We start from the raw sequence: 18,660 nt of genomic DNA, 5'->3' as shown, positions 1-18,660 counted from the left end.
TTATTAAGAATAATATAAAATAATTAATGTAATAATCACCTTTAATAATAAATCTAAAAATACACTTAAGAAACACTACACATGCAATAGTCATATTAAGATATATTTTATATGACTAATTCAATCACTGATAGAACTTCACAGCGTGAATTAAATTAAAAAAACCTCTCATATCTCTTTACAGCTAAGGTGTGTTATAAACCATTAATCTAGTGCATAGTCTCTGCATGTACATGTTGTGAAAGGAGGTTAAAATGTAAAAAGGGTTACTGTGTTTATTTCTATGTTATCTTTTGAAAATCAAGTTTAATCAAAGTTTACAAAGCACTTTAACAGTCAAATGGGAGGATATTAGGTATTTATGAAATTATGCAGTACACAAGGATACCAGAAGATGAAAGGTTTGAAAATATGTAGAAAAACTGCAATGTGTATGCACTCTGAAACTGGGGGTGCCAAATTGTAGTCCCCAAATAATGATTAATTATCTCTTTAAAAACTAAGTATTAACTCTGTCACAGGCATCTTCTGAGTTTTAATAGAACTAGAAAGGAAATTTGTGATGGTCATACTGGACTGTATTGCCAAATCCTGCTGGCTGCAGCACCATGACTGGAGGAAAGGCTATCGACAAAGACACCGCAAAGAACCCTTGGACTATCACAATTCTCCAATGTAAGATCGAGCTTCTTAAATATCATTTCACACATTTATTCATTTCACGTGTGTACTATTTCAGGACAAATGTTTTCCCAAACTTCTTTTTTTTTTAGTTTCCACTCTACAAAGTCAGAGTGTGTGGCTGCACTTGAAAGTTAAGGCATCTTGGGAGTTTTTGGATGCACTTTAAACGAGCACCCTTCACGCAGTACAATGGATGAATAACGATGATGGTGATGATGAATGAATAATGTTTGTCACAACAACCACATGAGATGCGCATGACGAGAATCGTGAAACTGTTCCAGCGGTGGGGGAAAATCTCAGCTGGTGACCACAAAAGTGTGTGCAGACCCACAGTCCTATCCACACTCATGGCCACATCAATAAATCACATGTATGGATGAGGCCTGGACTAAACTCCTGACAGCAGTCCTGTCATAGTCACTGGCTCAGAGCTGCAGCCACCCAAACACCCAGACCAATCCATCTGCACGCGGTGACATCATTTATACAACTGCCACCACATCCCTGCTTGTAAGAACGCTGATTTCCAGCTGCAGGGTGCAGCTACACCCACATGCATACAGCAACTATTCAATCCCTACAGCCTAAAAAAAGCATTCACCAATTGATTCTTAAACTGTATTAGGAGAATCAATAATTCTCCAGTTATCAGTAACATCAGGATGAATGTCAGTCAATAAAGCTCCATTTCCTTGAGCATTTAGAAATGAGTGCAAACAAGAAGCATTTAGGTTGGCTGTGTTCAACAGGTTAATGTAATCAATTGGCCTGGATTACCGTAATAGTGTGCAGTGAGGGAGTGATGGCCAAATGGGGGGAGTGGGGGTGTACCAGAGCAAACGTCCCCCACCTGAATAAATACCTGTATTTTTCCAGACCTAAATATGTGCATTTATGCTCCAGACATTTTAGATTGCTCCACACACACACAGGACCATTACCATCTCGACTGTGTGTCATTCCTGTCTAACATCCCAATTTATCACAATCACACTCATTTAACAGCACGTATGACATCTGAGCAACACTGGGAATCCAAACATTTCCACATGGGAAAAGTCATGAAAGTACAATGAGGTATGCAGTGGAACTGCAAGCTACATCAACACAGTTCTCTCTAACTCTGTCCCTGTCCAAGAGGATGAAATAACAGTCACGAGGCAGTCGCAGTGACACACTGTTGGTTTTGTGCATAAAACTGTTTTCCTGAGTTTTTATTCAGTATAATGACTGCCTCATGAATCTTTTTTGCACTGCAGATGTAGAATGAGTTTTTTTTTTTTTTAGATTTCTTTGGGAAATGTAAGCGGACATATCTTTGAAACAGTGCTGTAAAATCTATGCTCATATCTCTTTAAGAGCATAGCAAAAGTGTTTTATTGAACATGTTTTATATATATTATTATACTGTATAACATGCATATATTTGTATATGTCCAAGACTATCATAATGTGTGCATGCTTTATAGAGTACATTAATGATGATGATGATTAAATCCACACTTGGAGTTTAGAGCCAGAATCTTTACTGGTGAAGAAAAAAACCTTCTCAAAGTCAGCCATAACCAATAAATGCAATAAATGCAACAGTTCTGGCCAACGATAAAATCAGTTTTTGTCTTCATTCAAGATAAGACAATAAAATGCACTAACACAGAGCATCTTGTGGCAGACAAGAACTGGCTGAGGGCAGGACACTGAGGCTCTTGCTTTGTAGCGGAAAAAAAGACTCCTTTGAAGCTTGCACAAATGCACTAGTCTGTTTGCAACGCTCACCTGCAGCAGGGTGGTGTAGGATGTAACAGTGTGTCCATCATCACCCACCACACACATCAAACCACAACCGGCTTGTCCGATGGGAGGCAATCTGACAGCGCTTCCTCTGGGGTGTCAGCTATGTGCTGACCGCTGATAAATAAAGACATTTTAGCTCAATTGGACACAAAAAGACTATTAATGAACTTTAGAGGAGATTTTTTTTTCCTTATTCTTTTTAAATCACCTGTCACTTGATGTGTAGATGTCATGATAAATATTTTTCTATGCATTATTAATTAGTTAAAGAAACAGTGTGTAACTTTTTGACTTGACATATAACAGATNCACCAGTCACTTGATGTGTAGATGTCATGATAAATATTTTTCTATGCATTATTAATTAGTTAAAGAAACAGTGTGTAACTTTTTGACTGACATATAACAGATTTTATTTTCATTTTGATGCTAAACTGACAAGAGAAAACCGGAAACTGATTGTTGCTGTTGGACTATTAAGTAATAATAACTGGCTGCTATGTCTTGTGTTGTAAGTAAGATATGCAAGTAGCAAGATATGTAAGTAATTCAATCATAACAAATACACATGTACAATTGTCCATGTTTATAAGTGGTATTGCACTCTGAAACGGCAGCTACTAAATTGCAACAATACCAGTTTCTATGCAATGTCACTTTAATTAATTAGTTGATTAATCGATTATTCAGCTGATTATTCAAGTATCGCAATGACCAAAATTATTTATTTTAAGTATTCTCAAGAAAAATCCCCCACATTCGCAAAAACGAGGCACTAAACAGACAAAACAAGCTGAAGATGTCATATTGGGTTCTGGGAACTTGTGGTGAAACCAGTCAGTGGTTTCCAGCTAATATGGCTGACTAAATAAAGGCTTTTAATAGAACTTATTTCTTTGCACGGCTCTGGGTCCTGGATCCTGAACTGGCTTTCCATTACCCATATTCAGGATATGATAAAAGCATTCTAATTGAGGTCTTACAGAACATGTTTTCTCTTATTAATTCAAGTCTGCTTTCTGTGTTTACATCTGTTTGCAGATGAATGCATTATGCACCAGACTGCACAGTGGATTAGTGAATTCATGTTCGGAGTGTTCGTGTGTGAATAAGTGTGTGTGTGAACGTTCATGAAGCTGTGCATGAGCATGCGTGTGTGTGTGTGTGTGTGTGTGTGTGTATGTATGTGAGTGAATAATGACAGGCTGTGGCTCCACTGAGGGGATTGATAATAGCCTGGGCTGTGGGCCCCAGGGGAGAGCAGGTAGACACTCTGCAGTCCTGACCCTGCACTCTCACATTACTGAGTGCCTTGCTCTCAGCCCAGCTCTCTTCCACAATCCCCGCCCAAGAACCACCACCGCACCACCACCCCCCGCCCACCTTCACTCCACCATGACATCACTGGTAGGCCTTCTTCTTCCCTCCCTGAGTCCATCTTTTGCTTTTTATCTCTTGTTCCACAGTCTATTTTGCTAAGTTATCCTACTATTTTTCTGTCTGATGGAGCAGAACTGACAACCGAGCATTGTCCTGCTAATCCTCTATAACTCTCTTCTGGACCCCTCATGGTGCCCACACCTCAACTCAAGCCCCTCTGGACTGCTCTAACCTACAAATCCTGCAGTCTGCACACACACACTAAGCTTTACTGTCCCAATCCCCACAGTCCCAACTCCAACTCAAGTACTGGGGACTTAAACACAAGGGGCTTGGCTGCCTTCCAAGACGAGCAAGAGAGGGAGGGCGAGGGAGAGAGAGGTGCAGTCAGTCCACTGACTCATATCCTTCCCTTTCTGACTCTGCTCCAGCAATGATGTAATGCACTTGGCTTTTCGCCCTCCCCCCACCCTGTGCCTGCCCACAACTAGATTTCGTCCCTCCCTCCTCTCCTCCTCTCGTTTTCCCTCTCTTTCCCTCCTCGACTCGTCCAACATCGCTGTGCTCACTCCTCACTGGGTGAAGTCACTGAGAGCTCTGGGTAGACACAGCAGCTAAAAACTTTCGAACGTAACCAAAACAGCCCAGGGCCAAGTTCCAGACGTTCGGGAGACGGTGGTGCAGTCACCATGGAAACAGGGGTAAACAGAGGGAGAAACAAGGGCCTCAAACAGCTTGCAGCTGCCTGGCTCTCTGAGTAAACACTACACAGGACCTGCCCCTGATTTACTGCCTTTAATCACTGGTGGGAGGAGAGTGCCATGGGGTTTGGACTGAGGAAATAATACGAATCTGATCAAATAAATCAGCCCTAATGGGTTACGACACAGGCTGACTTTTATTAGCGAGCTAGTGGAGGGATGGATGCTGGGAGGGTGCTGCACTGGGATGGATCTGGGATGGGGTGTCCTCACATTAAGGAGCCTCAAGCTGAGTTAAGCCATGCCAAGGCAGAGTTGAGAAATGGTGGTAGATGATACTCTGGAGCAAATTAGTGTGAGTGTTGCGGTATTTATTCACCAAATATGATATTGTTGTGATTCATTAGATGCCATTGGCTGAGCGCAGTGAAGATGGGCTGTCTTTCACTTTCAATGAAAGTAAAAGCATGTCAGTACATTCATATCACCAGTGAATCATTTGTGAACTCTTCAGCAACAACTATCTACAGCAACAACTGTCTCATCTCATTACAAGCTAAACTGGCATCTGTCAGCAGCACCTGACTGGTGGTTTACACTGCCTCTCTCAGTTTCAACGATAATTCACGTTTCTTTCTCTTTATCTATTGACTATTTATCAGCATGTTTGTCCAACTCCTTAGCCAACTTCTCATCCACCATCCACCTCATCCCTCAGACTCTCATACAGTTTTCCATCTTTACTTTCTTTTCATAATCTCAGTACATTTTTGCCCACACCTTCATTCTTCTGATCCCATTTGGTCCGTACATCCATTCAGACATGATCTATCTTTTCCTCTCCTTGTGCAGACATGTCTTTTATCCTCTCCTCCACCCAACTAGCCACCATCCTAGAAGAAAATCCATGTCCTCACATCTGATGCCTCTCTCTCCTCCACCCTCCTGATCCTTCATTTCCTCTCCTCCATCTACCTCCTATCCCCCTCTTCCTCTCCTCCATCCACCTCTGATCCCTTTCTTCCTCTCCTCTGTCCACCTCTGATCCCCCTTTTCCACACTTCCCCGCGTTGTGATCCCAGAGCTCCCCAGAGCTGTGAGGCATGTCCCTGTGTGTGAGTTGCTTGTGCAGGAGCCTGCATGTGTGGTGGCCCCGGGGCAGGGATGACACAGCCCCGCTGGAATGAGAGGGAACAGAGTCTGGGCGTTCCTCTACAAACGCACTATTAAACCCACTGCAGTACACAATGAGCTCATCTTAATTCAGGTCAGATGTACATCCTGCATTCTCTCGCTTTCTGTTTCACTCCTTCCTTTTTTTAAATTGCTTACACTGTATACCTACCTTTGTTTATTTGCTCTCCTCTTCTCTGTACCCGCTACAGCTCTATGTGCATTTAGCCCTACAGTTTATACACAGTTGAGCCTATTGCCCTTATTTGCCTGTAAAGGAGGACATTTGTCAAGTCAGAGCATGAGGGCACCTCAGGCATTTTGTTGAGGTCCCACACACTTGCACTCAGGACAGACCTCCCTCCTTATCATCACTTTCTGAATGCAATCTAATCATAAACAATAATAAAGGAAGGTTTGTTTAAATTGTGAAGTTCATGAGGTCAAAGTTTGGCCTATGGAAAGCCCATAACTCTCTGCAGAGGTGGAGAGACTGTTCTGGCGCTGACACAATGGGTGTTGAAATCAGCAAAGTTGTTTTATTACATGCATGGGAAAAAGTATTATGCAATCTCTTAAAATGTGATATGCAATGCATCTTGGAATTAAAATAATCAAAACTATCAGCACCGCTACATTGCCATTAATTCATTGTACTATAACAGCACAAGTGCTAAATACTGTATTGTACTGTACTGTATGTTACAGATTGTGTTTGTACATTTGCATATTGTTTTGATGTTTGTCTGGATTGGTTTGATGATCACGATCTATATTAAGAAAAAAGAAATGTAAATATGCTCTGTGAAAAAGACACATATAGATAGTGTAAAAGAGACATATATCAATATCCCATAAGGTCTCTTACCCAGTGGTCCTGAAATATAAATCAGCACCAGATCTTAAAAAAACACAGCGTTGGCATAGGCGTTGCATGAGACCCTGAAGTTTAGAAGCCATGCAAACCAACAACTATTTGTGCTACTTCCCTTCCCTGCAAGAATAAGAGGTACAAGCGACTGGCGGTTCTGAGGTGTGAAAATATATTGTGCATTTAAAGCAGCATGGGAAACAAAACCACAAATTAACTTCCCCCATAGCTTTGCACAGTGATGTGACAGCCAAACTTAGAAGTTGCAAACCAAGGTGGGACATCACCAACAAAACAGAAGTAAGAGATAGAGACAGACACAGAGATAAAGACTCAAAGTGTTAACATTTCAAAGTGCAAAGCAGTATGAAGGACTACTTTGAAGTAAAAGAAATGTGCAGGAAAATTCTCAAAATGGAGAAATATCGTCTCATTTGATGGTGACAGACTGACACCATCAGTGGTTTTGAGGATTACACCTTTTAGGTTCACACATTCAAGTGGGAGTTATTAACTTCATGCAGTGTAGTTGCTGAACCCCCTTGCTTCACCCTCTCCTCAGAAGGAGGAACTGCAGTGACTGCAAAATTCACACAAAAAACATGAAAGGCCCTATCTAGAGCCAATGTTCCAATGTTTTATTTGCACGTTGAGCGCACTAAATCTTACACACTGGACCTTTAAAATTTTTGATAAAATCACCTGGTTTTATACACAGCCAAAATTGAGATAAGTATTTAAATACCACAGAATCAAAAATTGATGACCAGATATTTTACCACATCTGTACTATAATCACTCCTCACTTAACCCAGCTGCATTCAGGTTGATTGTGCTATGTAATGGAAACAATTGGACCGAATTTCTCTACTGAGCCAAAATAGAAGAATGTCATTTTTAATGCGTTGTGCCCACGCCCATACCCGCACATCTCCTCTTACGAGTCAAAAGGTTGAGGTTTCCACAGAATGTTGCATCTCACATGGTTGACTGGTAATGTCCAACGCATTTAACTCTGACATAACTCTGCACCAGATGTTTATAATTGAAAAGCAGAAAGCATTCATATCGGTTGGACGCCGCTTCCCTTTGTATGATAATGATAGCCGTGACATTAAGATCTGCTGGCTGTTCCTTATGTCTGGTTTTAACACTGGTTTGTGTCAGTTCAGCTCCCAAAAGACCTTGTTTAGGGACTCGGAGAAGAAGGAGAGAGCAAAAAAGAGAGAGAGAGAGAAAGAGAGGTCCTCAGGTTTCACAGCTGCAGGCCCAGCTCAACCCTAAAGTAAATGGACTTGAGGAAAGCCAATCCTAATTGATTCCAAGCCTCAAAGCTCTTTAGTAAACATTGTGGAGCAATGAAAATGACTTGTTATCCTAATTCATTGGATGCTCACGCTGTGCGTTCAGCAGAGCCGAGAAGAAGGAAGCAGATGGACTCGAGATTAAACCGATTTTATTTGATGATTTCTTCTCATTGAGAGATACATTCACCACAGAGCTCCATAAAGTGTGTCAAGATTAAAAGCTTTGTAGACCTGTAATGATCACAAACATAAACCTTGACATACTTGACTAGAATAACTGTTTCCTAATTGTCTCTCTGGTAATAAGGATACATTAAAACTAAGCATAAACATTTGCAAAGTAAACAATCTTTTCACCGTGGACAACAACATGTTTTAAATTATTGTCTTCTACACAAAGACCTGGGAAATCAAAACATGTTGGAGACTACATTTGAGGTGCGCTGATAGGACAACAGACGTCATAAGGAAGCACTAATCTGACCTTTAGTAGGTTCCCTGGCTCCTAATCTGGACAGAGAACAACTAGCCTGTGAAGTGTCCAGTTTGTTGTGTGTATAGGAAGTTCCTGTGGAGAGACCCTGTGCATGGAGCCTTTGGTTGGCCCTAATGGCTTCCTGTGGAAGCACTGCTTCTCAGTGTAGGGGTTTCCTCAACCCATTTTCCTGCTGATGTGAACATTTCCAGATCAGTTTTCTTCCGTGTGAATCTACCCATCCTATTCATGTGTTATGGTTCCACCACCACCATAGTAAACAAGTAGCTTTAGCACACGCAAGCATTGATCAGGTAATGGCTCAAATAATGTGCTACAGATAAATTGTAGCTCAGTCTTTTGTGCCATTCCGTGGCTGAAAATCACCACCACATGGTATACCACCTCTGACTTTTAAGTGATGCGTTTTTGAGTGTGCACAAGTAGTAAAAACCACCAGTCTCTCAACAAATCAATCAGAGATTTGTGATAATAGAGGACTGTGGAGAGAAGGGAAGTGGTGGAGCTCTGCTTTAGCAAGGTGAGGAGTTTTTAATGACAGGTAAACTCAGGTGAAGCAGGCCCGGCAAAGTCTCTGTTACTGGCAGTGATTGCTGCTCCTCCAAGGGGATGAAATTCCAACCCTGTCCTCGACAAAGAGCCTGACGGGGTGTCAGTCAGGCTTAGTGATGGGCCTCCCATCCAATATTCACTAGCTCCTCAAGCTGTAAATCTACACAGGACAACGTCGACACAGCACAGGCATAACACAGAGCCATCTCAGTGTCTAACTTGCTTGTCACGGGTCTGGTTTACAGTAACAAAGCCCTGGCACAAGTTTGAAGGTGGTTGGGGTTAAGGCACAAAGAATGAATGAGGTCAGTGAAGTGTCTTCATAAGAAAGAAAGTGTTTGTGTGTGGTAATGATTATGTTATTGAATGTTGTGTTAATTTTTATTCTGTTATGAAGACAAAAGATCAGTAGAGGGAAAGACGCTACCCTCAAAGAGCTGATAGCCCCATGACAGTTGACTTAATTCATAAAATCACACAGCCATCATGATCATCAGCACAGATTAAAAATGCTTTAAACTCCTTCAACTATTCCTTGACCACTAAACGCTGCAGGTAAATAATAAGGCAGCACATCACACAGATTGCTAATATATGGTCTATATCTGCTGTTATTATACACCTGTAGCATGACAGCGAGAAGGTGTCAGAGAAACACAGCTCTAAGGTTGGGGCTGACATTCCCATACAGTGAAAGGAACTATTTTAGAGCATGAAATGCGAAACCGTTGTAAAACCAGTCACGGCTGAGGCTTCAACAATGACCTCATCTTGTCCTCTGGGACCCTCTTTGGCATGCTCTGCTGTGGGACAATACTGAATGAACAGCAAAACATGAATCGCTGGTCCCACACACACTGCTCCAAATGTAACAAAACACTGACATTACCTCAGAGACTACGGAGGGATGACAATCAGCACAGACACAAAGGTACCAGGCCGAGCCCAAGGCTGTCACTGTAACGGGGGGCACACTTGAGGTGAGAGGATACACTTCAATATCAGCGCTGCTCAGATCATTTTCTGTCTGTCAGCAGTTCTTAACGGTGCCTCTACAGCTCGCTCACAGAGAAGAAACTCACACAATCAAAAGAGATGCAAGGACGAAATCGCAAAAAAACTATTCTTTCCTCTCTTTCTGTCCTAAATCTAATAATCCTGGCCTACTCACCCTATCTGTCTGTTGGTGGATGGAGCCTGAGTGATGACAGAGCTGGACTGAGGAGAGGGCAGGGCCTGCTGGATCACTATGCTGGTATCGTGGTTGCCCATCCGTGAGTGGGAATGCTGGTGCTGGCCTTGGCCTGCCTGGCCATGCAGTGAGATGTTCTGCAGCAAGGAAGGGGAAGAGAAAAGCAAGCAGAGGTTAGGATTTTGTTTCTTACAAGAGTGCAACCTCCTTCCAAGCAAGTTTTATTTTCAGCACAACTCAAGCAGTCACAACTGTTTGGCCTTGAGCTCCATTCTCTCAGCTTGAATGGGTAATGAGGACCTATGTAAACTATCATCTACAGACTTTTTCTGAGTTGAGTTGAGGAAACATTGAGGGTCTAATGAAGACCAGGTTTCCTTATTGTTATTTGCCCAGCAGGACAGTTTTTTTTTGTTTTACCTCTGTTACATGTAACTGCATATGCATTCCAAAATAATCCTTTACTGTGAGAAACAAAATACCTTTAAGCTCAAGTCACACATCTTGGCATAAAACAAACAGCAAATTGAAGCAATTTACACAAATAAGTCAAATGTGAAAAAGCCACAACAATCAAATCCAATATCATCATAGATGAGTAAATTAATCATTTCAATAAACTAGTGTCTGCAAATGACTAGGTGATTATTTAATATTCATATCGGCCAATTGTTGTTTTCCTGAAGTTTCCAGCTTTCACTCCTTATCGCTGCTTATTGTGCTATGCACTCCTCAGAGAGTCTTGCTCTGACTCGCCTCCTGCTGACTTAGCAGAGCCTCCCATCATAAACCACATAGACTCGAGAGGCTAGACGAGGCTGACCTGAGCACAGACGAGCTCCAGAGCCAAACCACCCAGATGACAGCTTAGCTACAGCGTGCACTGCACATCTTTCCAGACATTAGATAAGCAGTCTGTCTTGTGGGGATTTGACTAGCACCCACGTTTCAGGTGAAACCTTCATTGGCCTCGGGGCAGATTTATAATGCATAAATGATCAGGTCTTTTGTCAAATGTCAAAGCTTCGCGACTCTGGTCACATGTGAGAATGTCTGGCCAGGTCTTTCATTGCTGCCACAAAAGTTGTCTCAGGGGTCTGTCTTTATGTCTGGGAAGAAATAGGACTCCTGCCCTAGGAGATGGCAGGAGAGCTGTTTGAAGTTACAGGTGGAGAACCTGATCTCTTTTCTCCTCACCTGTGGTGGGTGACAAATGTCCACCTGCTAACCCTGTCTGTCACTGTCAACAAGACTGATGAGGATCAGAGAGTGTCGTGTCTGGGGCACTACAATGGCTGGATGTGCAACACATGAATACACTTTTGAGGAAATATTGAGAAATACAATATTGTAGGTGCATACATCCTTGTGGTTATCAGCTTTTTGACAAGTCAAAAGAGTGTGGTTACATGAGGAGTAGGTGTTTTGAATCTATTAAAAGTTTGTATACTAGCTCATGGTGTGTGGGCTTTGTACTCAGACACCAGATAACAGTTCATAACCACCGGACCTAACACCAAAGTTTTCTTTTCTATTCTGTGATACCTGTTTACTGTCCTCTTCTTCTTGGGCCTTGCAAAACTCCTGCTCAATAGAGCAGTCCAGTTCACTAAACAATCCCACCTCCTCACAGTTCTTCAAGAAGCGTGTCGGTGTGGGCGTCTGGTCTGGAAAGCAAAGAAAGGTTTTTTTTTACTGTTAATAGCGTTTATTTGTCAGGCTAAACACAGAATATACTGTGATGGTGGACAGCACAAGCAGCATGCAAAATTAATTAAATAATTATCTGTTATCTGATTAAATATTATGGTATAGTGCCACACTTAACTAAAAACAAATTTTCATCTGCTGCAAAATGCATACAATGACAGAATAGCACTAAACAAACAAGACACAAATTATAGAAAACAGTACAGCGCACACACCGTGTTAGCAAGTACAGTATATGTTAGACAAACTTTTATTTAGTATTGATATGACTATATGACATGATTTGATAGCTTGTTTTTGTTTCATTGTATATTGTCATCTTATTTTTATGTTTGTTTTATACTCTTTAGCTTCATTGATTCAGAATGACGTTAAAATGCTGTTTGTTTTTGTATTATTTATTTATGGGGACCACAGCTATACTGGCAAAAACTTTACACAAAGACTAAAGTGTCAAGAATGTACATTGTTTTTACGTGTTTGAAGTGATTTTAAGAAAAACATAACCTCCATTCTGTCAGTGAAAGAGAGATACTACACTTGACAGCCTCATTTCAGCTGATAAAGTACAGATCCCACCTACTGAGTGGGGGTCTCATTTGTTGAGCCCAGTCAAGCCGCGGTATTCAACTTAATGTTGCGGGGGGTGCACGGAGATCAGGTTTCAGACAGTTGAAGGTGATTTTAGGATCAGGCTTGTTTCAAAGGCTAAAAGCATACTTCATGGTCTGTTTATCCATTCTGGCTAGACTGGGGATTGACTCAAACTTTCATCATGACCCGTGTATCCAAAATACAAATATACTTTTTTCCATTTTGGCTAAGAATATAGCACAACTCTATTAATAAAAAAGTGAGTAATGTCAATTTTTAGTTGAGCACAGGAGGCTAACTTTAGGTCAACAAATATAGTACTAAAAGTTTATGAGCGGACAATTTTGGTAACCAGCTAAGGGCATGTTACCATGTGTGGCTGAGTTGTAACTTACAGGATAAGCCGAACTGACTGACCACACTGACTACTTTATCCTGAGTTCAAGGTCTCAATAAGAGAAATGGTCAGAGCTGTAACTCAGTCAACAGGCGATAAGAACACCCGGCCTAGAAAATCCGATCCTGCTGTCCACTGAGCGTAAATAATAAAGAAGACACAATCTCGGCGGCATGGCTAGAACAACTCGCACTGTTGTCTTGTGTAGCCTGGCAGTTTCTAGGAATGGACATCAGTACTTATGAATTGTCCTTGAGCTGTTTATACAGTACACAACATATGAATTCTTTGAACAATAGATTATCGTGCCAATCAACATGCCACCTGGGGCTTGTACACCCCACCATCCATAAAACCAGTGCAAACCATCTGCTTCTACAGTAAAATCAAAATTAATGACACCTCTTATGATCACGCAAAGCAACAGGGGAGGAAATTCAGCTTAACATGTTGGTTTCTCCAGTCATACGTACGTCAGCGTCTAGCATAGTGCTAGTAATCTACATTACTGTAAACAACCGGTATAGACACGTCATAAAGTTTTCTGATGATAGACAAGTGTGTCTGGGCATGAGTCACCAAGGCACACACCTGCAAATGAACTACAAGTTCTCCGTGAACTGAGGCAGTGTGTGGGTCTGAATTGTCTGATAGCTGTAACTCACCCGATAACATGTTGTCGTTCTTTATGGAGGGGAATTTAAGGGTCATCTCATGTTTGTGTCGATGTATCATCAGATGGTCCTCCGTGGGGAATCGCTGTTGAGTTTTTAAGAAGTAGAAGACGGACATTGAAGTGTACACTGAAGCTTTATCCCAAAATAACACACACTGTTATTCTCCATTTAAAGAGTGCATCCTATGAGAGCATCAACCAGGTGTTGGCTTCAAAGAGCATTTTTCTATGGGTATTTTTACACCCACAGCATTATTTACAGTTTGTGTTTCACTCAGTTTCAAGCTATTCTGTTTCTCTCTTATGTGTGAAGCAGTAACCCACTCCTCAGGCCTCCTCAATGTACACCTCTTCATATTACAGGCAGACACACACACACACACACACACACACACACACACATACACTTATACACACTGTGTTGTGTTGTTTTGTCTCGAGACACTCACCTGAGAACAGCCAGGAGCGTTGCACACGAACGGCCTTTCCTGGTCTGAGTTCATCACTCTGGCCACCTTCTCATAAAACTACAACAACAACAAAAGAAAACGCAAAAGAAGAAAGCAGAGAGAGAAAGTGAATGACTTGAAATTCCCGGGCAGCGTCCAAAAAGGAAAAATACACTCATTGTGTAATGCCTGACATAAAACTGCTAATGCACCTGAAACAGCTGTGTGGTTATTCGCAGTCCTAAACACGCAGTTTTCAAGGGTTGGATTTTCAAGAAGTGGGAACACTCATTAACTTCAGCAAAAACTTTTATACAGTGCAGAAAGCTTTTAAATAATCCAAAATATGTGTGATTTTATTGCAAAAAAGCATATACACTATAGCCTGTTCTAAGATCATTCACATGCAAATAATAATGTATTGCTATAGCAGGCACAATCATTGTGGGTTTCAGGGAACAATGACATAATCAACTATGTTTGAGATTTCCTGTCAAACACCACTATCTCCACCACCAGCATATTGACACCAACGTTCAAATGTTTCTCCTCACCACAATGTGGCGGAATCGTGTCTATCATATATGGTGCTGGTCTGACAACTTCACCTACCATGAAAAATCCCCTCTTGCTAATCTCCTTACTGATCTATGCAGTGAGACTAATTGAACTTTAAATTTCAGGCACTCATCTCATCAAATTCCAAATTTCACTCATACAACATTTAAAGATTTGCATCATCATCGTGAGAACAAGAGATGAAAGTGGTGGCAGAGCAGCAATGCATAGAGGGTAGACACAAGGTGCATATTATTATTATATTATTTTCTAAAATTTGTTCTGAAACATGAGTTAGTTTTAAAGCTTGGAAACAGAAGACAATATATGTTTCTTTGTTGTCAAATCTGCGCTTTTGAGTGATCTCAGTATACTACAGCCATAGCTATGCGTCATGTTGAATGTGTAGTTGCTTAAGGTACGGTCTTTAATAATTTAGAGTGAAAGAGAGGACAAACTTTTACAGAAGAAAAACAAGTGCCTTGTACCTGAGCTCTGTTGGAAAAATATAAAATAAAAACCAGAGACACATAAAAATTGGAGGTCTACAAATTCTGTAAATGTGACCCTGTCCTTTCATTTCGTTACAGAAACTAAATCATGCCAAACAACAAGGAGGATGCGGTCAGCTTAACAACATATTGAAAACAGCCGAACTATATTTATGACAGGATGTCAGAGAAAAAACAGCAATACCGGACGCATTTAAACAGCTTCTCAAGATCAAACCAAGAGCAATGACATGCCATTTAAATGTACATAAGATGCCCTTACTCACATTTAAATATTTGATCCATAGAATTTTACAGCAGCTTATAAAATTGATTCTTGTCAAGAGTATCTCTAGCAATAGTTCTTATATTACTGGAGGCAGAAAAAGAAGAAATGTATATTTATATATTTTTTCTGAGTCAAGTCAACAACAAGTTGAGGTGTTAAGGAAACCTGATTTTTGAATATTGACTGCTTGTGTGTCTGTAAAGATGATTAAGATTAAAGCTGACAGCTTTAATAACCAAGCTAGCACTGAAAACTTCATCAAATTATTTTCTTACTTAATCTTTGATCTGTTATTTCCCATTTAAAAAATATATATTTCGAATCCGACCTGTGGCTCTTTCCCGCATGTCATTCCCCATCTCTCTCTCCCCACATTTCCTGTCACTCTTCAAGCTGTCTCTGTCAAATAGCTCAAAAAGGCCCAAAAAAATCTTTAAAAAATATAGATTTCTTATATATTACATACAGAAGCATGTTTTATTAGGATGTTCATGTTAACACCACATTAAAGACAAAAAGCCCTAATCCTTTGCCCTAAAGCCCTAAATCTTTGTAGAAAAAAGTTTATTATTTTTCTGATAGTAAAAAAAAGTACTGTATTTTTTGGACTTTAGCCCTCTGCCTTCCCTCCAGCATCGTTCTTGGAGACTGTCACAGTATTTCTTATTTTAAAGTTAATATTCTTATACTGAAGTCTAAAATCTTTGTCCAGTATAATGCAGTGTAAACGATCCTCATCACTGATGTCGACCTCTGAGCAGTCACCACATGCCAGTGCTACAGATGCCCAGCACTTTCTGACAGATGTTCCGACAGATGTTAAGTGAGTGTGACAAATTTTAAATGAGTCTTTATTAATCCTCTCCTAGGAGTAGCACAGCACTCAGGGACCATCTGCAGCTTCGAATCAGATCCCTGGTCAATAGCAGGGTGATTCTCAATGCTGAAAACGCAGGTCTTTTAGTGTGGGACATGCAAACAGGGAATAAAGATTCAAACTCCGGCAGGGAAGGCCTTGTTGGCTCCTGTGAGTTTTGAACCAAATCCCCACTGTGAGCATGTACGTGTCCAGGGTTCCAAGAGTCCTGGACACTAACTTACTAACTTCTTACTTCAAAAAGTGGAGGAACGAACAAAGAATCTACAGTCAACAATCCAACAACAACTTTACTGTTTTTTATTCTTCTGTCTCCCTCATGTGGCACTGCTCCAATCCCACTAAAACAAATGATTCAAAGAGCTCTGTTAAGAGGATAATAATTTAATTATCAGCATTATGTGTGTCGTTAGTTGAGAATGTGCGCTCTTGATAAAGACTGCAATATCTACAGTATTTATAGCACTGATACTGCACCCGACTGTTCTAAATTAATACACATATACCTGCCTCCATAATCAATTCACGAAACTTAAAACGCATTCGAAATTCAAGTCAATGCTGCGCGTCACGTGTGGAGCATGAATACCTTCATACACTATGTACATGTGTGGCGTTTTCATGGGTACAGACTATTTCCTCAAGCACAGTCAAAACACTCACATGTTGTGTTATGCTAAGCAGTGCTGTTTTCCTAACAAGTACTTCATGACCGAGCCTGCAGAACAGGGTCTGGACAGGGTCTCTCTGTCAGAGAGAAATGAGCCCTGGTCTCTCTTTCTGTCACCAGTTCACTCCATCTCTTCTACAGGGCCCCTAAAAACTCACCTGGTTTTCCTGTGACACAACAAACATGTCTAACACTGCTGATCCTAAGTAGACTCTGGGATGATGGCAAGTACTTTTGTAGGACCAGTGCTTCGGAAAGCATGTGGACATGTTGCTGATTATTCGTGTCTGGAAACAACATTTTAGGTCTTCAGCTGCTTGTACAATTCTTGTTGCAGGTTTCTCCCTGAACATATACAGATCTGTAAACCTAAAACTGTACAATGAATCACCAGGAACGAAATGTGTGAAAAAGGAGTATCCGTGACTATCGAACAAATGCAGAAGTGCAATTTTTACCTTTCCTTTTTCAGAAAGGGACTTCATCATTTCATCACATTTACAAGGAAATTCAAACCATATGACACATAAAACTTTTTAACCATTAATTCTGTGAATGCCTCTGTGAATTATCCAATAGTTTTCACACTTCAAATTATCAGGACTCAAGGCCCTTTACTTGGAAGGGGCACTTGGCTCTCATTTGATATAGATGTTTTAGTTTAGCAGAGGAAATTTGGTTACACTTTACATTAACTATGTCCTGATGTGTGCGAGGGGAAGGATTAGGGTCCGGCGTTCGATTTCAAGAGAAGCTGGGGATGAATTCTCCAGGTAGAGCACATATTAGAATTTAAACAATATGGTGAGGAAAAGAGGGGTTGGGGTGCAAAGGCATATGGGGTTAAAGCAAGCACAAACATGCGCAGAAATTCAAATCTCCAGCTCCCAATAGCCCGGGCCTTTGACAGGACAAGTTCAAGGTGGGATCACGGCAATCCCTGAGGCAGGGAACATTGCCCTCTTAGACAATGTCTGCCCTGAACTTCTGCTCTTGAAGTGAATGCGTGACAAGAAGACTGCTGTGATGTAAACGTCAAGACCTATCAATTACTGGTCTCTTCCACAACTTGTAAACTCATAACAAGAACAAAAATGCTGCCTCAGAGGGCTACTCTGACAGTAATAGTACTCACTTTATTCATATTCACAAAAAGTTTTAAAACACTGCTGGAATAGAGAAAAAAATATATATTTGTATTAAAAATGTACAAGTCAAAATAATAAAATAGATGCTACAATTTTTTTAAGGTGGAATCAAACGGCTGTGGAGCAAACTGTTGATTGAACTGTGTGATTTGTGTCATGATTTCTGTTATGACCGCTTCCTACATTAGTACAATCATTACTAGAGGAATGTTTCACCTTGAGCACATGCGACAACCGTCAACAAATAAAGGTCACATTTTATGACGATGCAATGAGCCGCTGGGCTGCAATCAAACTGAACATTGTGTAAAATATGAGAAGAATTAGATCTATATCAAGGTTACTAAAAAGGACAAGTTATCCAGTGAGTTTAATATAGAGTCAGTGACTTTACAGTCTTTGCTGTTTTGTATTTAGTTATGAATTGATTCATATTTTGAGGCGCTTTATTTATTTATTTTGACCAGTTGGATTCACATCAGTAGAATATTAGTGAAAGTAAGACTTTGATACAAATGAAAAACTGATTTATTATAATTAGTTAATTATTTTTAGGGAAATTTTATAAATCACAATTATTAATTCTTCTAAATCTCCAAAAGGCTTCTTGCAACAAAAAAGTGGAAAATGTGAAAAAGAGAATGCATT

General features: G+C 40.6%; 1 protein-coding gene across 4 annotated transcripts in view; it reads right to left on the bottom strand.

The window, feature by feature from the left end:
* creb5b (cAMP responsive element binding protein 5b) overlaps window positions 1-18,660 on the bottom strand; it is a 47,033-nt gene that overhangs the window by 20,186 nt on the left and 8,187 nt on the right. For all 4 annotated transcript variants that reach the window (XM_027287169.1, XM_027287168.1, XM_019255098.2 and 1 more), the window contains 4 exons: window positions 13,980-14,057; window positions 13,520-13,613; window positions 11,699-11,820; window positions 10,133-10,290 (listed from right to left, as the gene is read on the bottom strand). In XM_027287169.1, the coding sequence (XP_027142970.1) occupies window positions 10,133-10,290; window positions 11,699-11,820; window positions 13,520-13,613; window positions 13,980-14,033 (428 nt within the window). In that variant the 5' untranslated portion in view covers window positions 14,034-14,057. The remainder of the gene's footprint in view (window positions 1-10,132; window positions 10,291-11,698; window positions 11,821-13,519; window positions 13,614-13,979; window positions 14,058-18,660) is intronic.

This window comes from Larimichthys crocea, chromosome XIII (genome assembly GCF_000972845.2).
Source record: "Larimichthys crocea isolate SSNF chromosome XIII, L_crocea_2.0, whole genome shotgun sequence".
NCBI lineage: Eukaryota > Metazoa > Chordata > Actinopteri > Sciaenidae > Larimichthys > Larimichthys crocea.
The sequence above is the reverse complement of the archived record's forward strand: the minus strand, read 5'-3'. Positions and strand labels throughout refer to the sequence as shown.